The 4,711-nt window shown below is 45.0% G+C and overlaps 1 protein-coding gene across 1 annotated transcript; it reads right to left on the bottom strand.

The window, feature by feature from the left end:
- Positions 1-2,991: 2,991 nt before the first annotated feature.
- LOC105081001 (ferritin heavy chain-like) lies at positions 2,992-3,801 on the bottom strand. Its single transcript, XM_074359543.1, has one exon. The coding sequence runs from the start codon at positions 3,683-3,685 to the stop codon at positions 3,155-3,157; it is 531 nt and encodes a 176-aa protein (XP_074215644.1). The 5' UTR covers positions 3,686-3,801; the 3' UTR covers positions 2,992-3,154.
- Between the last annotated feature and the right edge of the window lie 910 nt (positions 3,802-4,711).

Below are 4,711 nucleotides of genomic sequence, written 5' to 3'. Positions count from 1 at the left end.
TTTAACCACCTTGTTATTTTCCAGCATAATATAATCATCTGTTAATATGATAGAATATTTTCTATATTGAGAAAATAATAGTTTTTTATTATGTTGGTATTGGCCTGGGAATAAATTAGACACTTTATCAAATTCATTGGAGATGTCATGAGAATTGATACCTAAGAGTAGTCATGGGAGCATATTTAAATTTAAAAATATGCAAGAATTCATGTTTAGATATTGCCTCATGTCCACTATTGTTTGGCAATAATGCAGTTTCAATTTATAGAATTGCATCATGTATTTTAGGGTTGGAGAGAAACTTGACAGGTCCTCTCCTGGACTTAAAGAGGAATGCATTGCAATAAGGCACTCATTCAAAAATCAAATAATGGTATGTTGATCATCTCTGTTGGAGGAAAAATGAAAGTGAAAGATACTACATTAAGCACATCACTCATTATATTTTTAACACTTCTATACTTTACTAAAAAAATTCTTTGTAGCATATATGCCTTATTTTTCCTCATAGTTAAATGTCTGAATTTTGAGAAATTTCAGCATTCTTTGGTGAGAGGAACAGTCATCTTATTTCCAAAAAATGCAGGCACAGACTGCTTTTGACCAAAAGGCATATTACTGACCAAAATTCAGCAATCTAGTCTGGAAAATAAATGAATTCTGCTGCTGGCAAGATGAATACATAGGTAGAGGGAGGTGAAGAATATAAGCCACTTAGCAGCCTTCAACCTTCTCTTAACTTTAATATAAGTGCTGGAGAAATGTCAATGTTATCATTCCCAGAAGCAGTTCATTTAGAAATGGAAATTAGAATATGATGGAAAAATACAGTGTTGGGAGTTACCTATCAGGAAACAAAATGGATGTGTGTGGTATCTACCCACTCTCATGGTGAGGGCCCTGCATTACACTTATCCTAAAACTTAGTGTGCTGGAATCTTCACAGCAAAAGTTCCAGTTTCTTATAATGACTTCTAAATGAAAGTGAGTGAGGTTTAGCTACAAGGTATGTGCTCCTGGATCAACACACAATATAACATTTTAATGTTGTTTACAAAGACTTTTTTTTTTTTTTAAAGAATACTTTTCTGTTAGATTTGGTAGAAAAAGGATCCTATGATCTGAATGTTTGGGGAACACCAAATATTTTATCCTTGTGTTATAAAATCACAATGTGTATTTTTATATCAGACATAAAATTCCTAGAGTAAACAAAAACAGAAAAAAACAAAACAAAAAATCCTGCTAATTTGATTAATACAAAATTTTCACTAATATTTTTGTGGCACTGGCTGATACTGAACACAATCATGGAAAGACTAGTCTAAGAAATTAAAATTCTATAAATTATGAGGGAAACACTTTCAGGTGAGAAGGGAATGCATGTAGCAACAGGCTTCACTATTCTGTATTTCCATTCTCTCAGTTGTTTTTATTTGATCCCTTCCACACTTTCATCCTTTTTCCTTTCAGTGGACACTATAGTAGGGATAAAGAGAAAAATGTCATTTACTACCCTAGAAGAGCTATTTACTGTAAATACAGTGGAGGCTGGTGTCGACTGAAATAAATGCGCAGCCTAGAAGTTAAGAGTTATGTTTTATTTGTGGGGAGGACTCGAGCCGGGATGACAGCCTCTCAGATGGCTCTGAGGGACTGCTCTGAAGACGCAGGGGAGGAGCTAGGATATATAGGAGCTTTACAACAAAGACCAGGTAGTTGGAACAATAAAAGATTACTTGTTATCTAAAGAGAATCAGGCATCTCAAGTTAAAGAATTTAGTGCTTTTCTGTGTATGGGAGGAAGCAAACATTTGGGCTCATTGAATTCATTCCTTCGACAAACACCTAGCTATCTAGGGCCAGTATCCTGTCCTTTCTTATTCTGAGTCCGCTCAGGGTGTACCATTGTGAGTGGCCGCAGAGGCTGAGCTGCAGGCCTGTCCCCACTGGGGGGTGGCGGCAGCCGCTGATGACTTGGTTTCAGCATTCTTTGTTTACTGATGTGGTTGCAGTATTTTCACTCACATTGCAGTATTTTTGTTCACACTGGTAAAGGTGTGGTGATAATAGGACATATTAGCTTAGGTTCTCTTGGTAGCAAACAACAAAAACCAAATCAAAGTTGAATACGTGCAGTTCAAGGGCAGAAATACAATCAGGCTCAGGAAAGGTCTAGGAAGCAGCTGTATCATTTTTGGTAATGCAATCATTGAAGTGCTTTTCAACAAAGGTTGTCTTCCTAAGCAAATATTCAGAATCTGATCTAGAGATTCAAACTGAACTCTGCTTAAAGTTGAAATACATACATACATACACACGTATACATATGTACATATGATACAAAAGAAAGAAAACATACATAAGTGGGCGTTTTAAAACAACAAAATGCCTGCCAGGCGTTGGTGACCACCACAACAGTTTATGGGCAAGCCAGCCTAACACTCATTTTCCATTATCACTGTTGCCCAGGGTGAACCTGTCAAAGAAATACTCTGCCATTCAGATTTTCAAGCCACCTGTCCCCCTTTGCTACCCAGACTAGTGGTTAACCACTAGTATCTGCATAATTTAATGACCATAAACATTTCAGATGACACTGAAGACCACCCCCTTTAAAAAAAAATCCCTGTCCAATCCCATTCTATTCACTTCTCCAGAGACAACTACAATCATGATTTTCAGACTATGTTTCTATACTTTTACTATGCACATGCACCCACATTCACCAGGGTCCTACCTCACCCCACCTGACCCTACTCTAGTCTACCCCCATGCACCCCCGTTATTTATGAGGGGAAGATTGATTTTGTGTTTTCCAGTGTCCTATGCAGTACCTTCTCCCTCCATCCGTAGAGATGCCGAGCTGCATGTGGACGGGGCATGGGTGGGTGGAGAGACTCCTGGATACCTGTTTTAAACTTATAAAGTGAAAGATTTGCACACACAGACCAACCAGATCAACCAAAGACCTTTATTTATTAATGAACCAATAACTTTATTGGAAGAAGTTTTAAAACTGGAAGAAAAAAACTTAAACTTTTTCTTTTGCAGGGGCAATACGGCAGTATGCACGTCAGGCATGGTGACTAGGGGAAGTCACCATGTGGCTATGGGGAAGTGCAGTCCAGGCTCAGTTTTTCTTGTCACTTTAACCCAGAGTGAGCTTGTTGAAGAGGTACTCTGCCATGCCGACTTTCAGGGTCCCCATCTTGCACAGGGTGGTGATGTGGTCCCCCAGCTCTTTGATGAACTCGACCTGCTGGTTCAGGCAGTGGCTCTGCAGGAAGTGGCACAGGTGGGCGTCGCTCTTGTCGCTGGCCAGCTGGTGCAGGTCGAGCAGGCTCTGGCTGACGCGCTTCTCTAGGCGCAAGGTGCACTGCATGGACCGGAGGCCGCTCTCCCAGGCGTCGCGGTCTGGCTTCCTGATGTCGTGGAAGCAGAGGCGGCCCCTGTGCTGGTTCTGCAGGGGCATCAGGCTCTCGGCCCGTTCCCCCAGGTGCCGCGAGCGCCGCAGGAAGAAGCGGGCCAAGTGCTTCAAGGCCACGTCGTCGCGGTCGAAGTAGAAGGCCATGGCCAGGCACACGTAGGAAGCGTGGAGCTCCAGGGTGACGGGGCTGTTGCTGGCGCCCTGGCAGTCGGGGTGGTAGTTCTGGCGCCCCTGCGAGGGCCCGGCGGGCATCACGGCTGGCGGCGTGGGCGTGGCAGGCTTGAAGCCCAAGGCGAAGGCGGTGCTGAAGCGGGGGCTGCCGGGCCGGCAGCGGCGGGAGCCAAGATGGCGGCAGCAACGACGGCCTCAAAGCGTTCCCAGGGTAGGCGATGAGGGTGGCCGGAGGTGGGCGGCGCGCTCTGCATCTGGACTGGAGGCGGTGACCTACGGGGGCAGTGGCGGTGAGGACGGGGGCCTCGAGGCGCACCCATGGTGGGCTCTCAGATGGGACCAGAGGGCGGGTCCGTTACCTCAGGGTTTAGAACTGGGTGAAGATCCTTTGGCCGGGCAGGAGGGGTGCGGGGCTGGGGGGTGCGGCGCGGCGCGGGGCGGCGCGGCGCGGGGGGGGGGGCGGGGGCGGGGTCAGAGGAGTAGGGTGGGAAAGGGCGCAAGTACCATGTTCCAGGTTCCAGCCAAGCCTGGGTGAGACAGGGAGACTGCGCCGAGCGTCTGACCTATATAATATTTTAAAATGTTATTCATGAATATAAGTGCAACTGTTTTGAGTTAATCACTTGCTGGATTTCTTTATTTCTCTGAGCAACTTATTTAAATAGGGTCCTAATGTGATTGTTTCGTCAAACGTAGTGTTTTTGTGGTATCCTCGGTTATGTTTGCTATCCGAGAGCCCTATTTGGAGGGCAGCTAGCTTCAGTGACTTCAGCCGATGGCACTGGTGATAGCCTCTTCACTGGACCTCAGTAACTCCAGTGATCTCCACCTTTCTCTTTCTGTTCCTGGTCAAGTTCATATTTCTTTGATAGCCTAGCACCACCTCCAAAGTCTCAGCGAATCTTTCCACCTCTCCAGGTTTACCCTTTTTGAAGTCGTTCTTCACTCCCTCTGTTCTCTCTCATCTCTTAATGTCTCAGCACAGCCCTAGAAACACAGTGCTCCATCTGGCTTACCAGTGCCCTTCCTCCCGGGTGAGTGCACACTTCTCTTTTCTCCGTCAGAAAACAAAAGGCTTAGGTGCAGTCTGAGAGAAAGCACTTCCCC

Source organism: Camelus bactrianus, chromosome X (genome assembly GCF_048773025.1).
Source record: "Camelus bactrianus isolate YW-2024 breed Bactrian camel chromosome X, ASM4877302v1, whole genome shotgun sequence".
NCBI lineage: Eukaryota > Metazoa > Chordata > Mammalia > Artiodactyla > Camelidae > Camelus > Camelus bactrianus.
This window is presented reverse-complemented; position numbering and strand designations above follow the sequence as displayed.

What these genes read in the sequence shown, in the direction of transcription:
- LOC105081001 (XM_074359543.1), bottom strand. Translation starts at nt 3,685, where the DNA reads ATGCCCGCCGGGCCCTCGCAGGGGCGCCAGAACTACCACCCCGACTGC.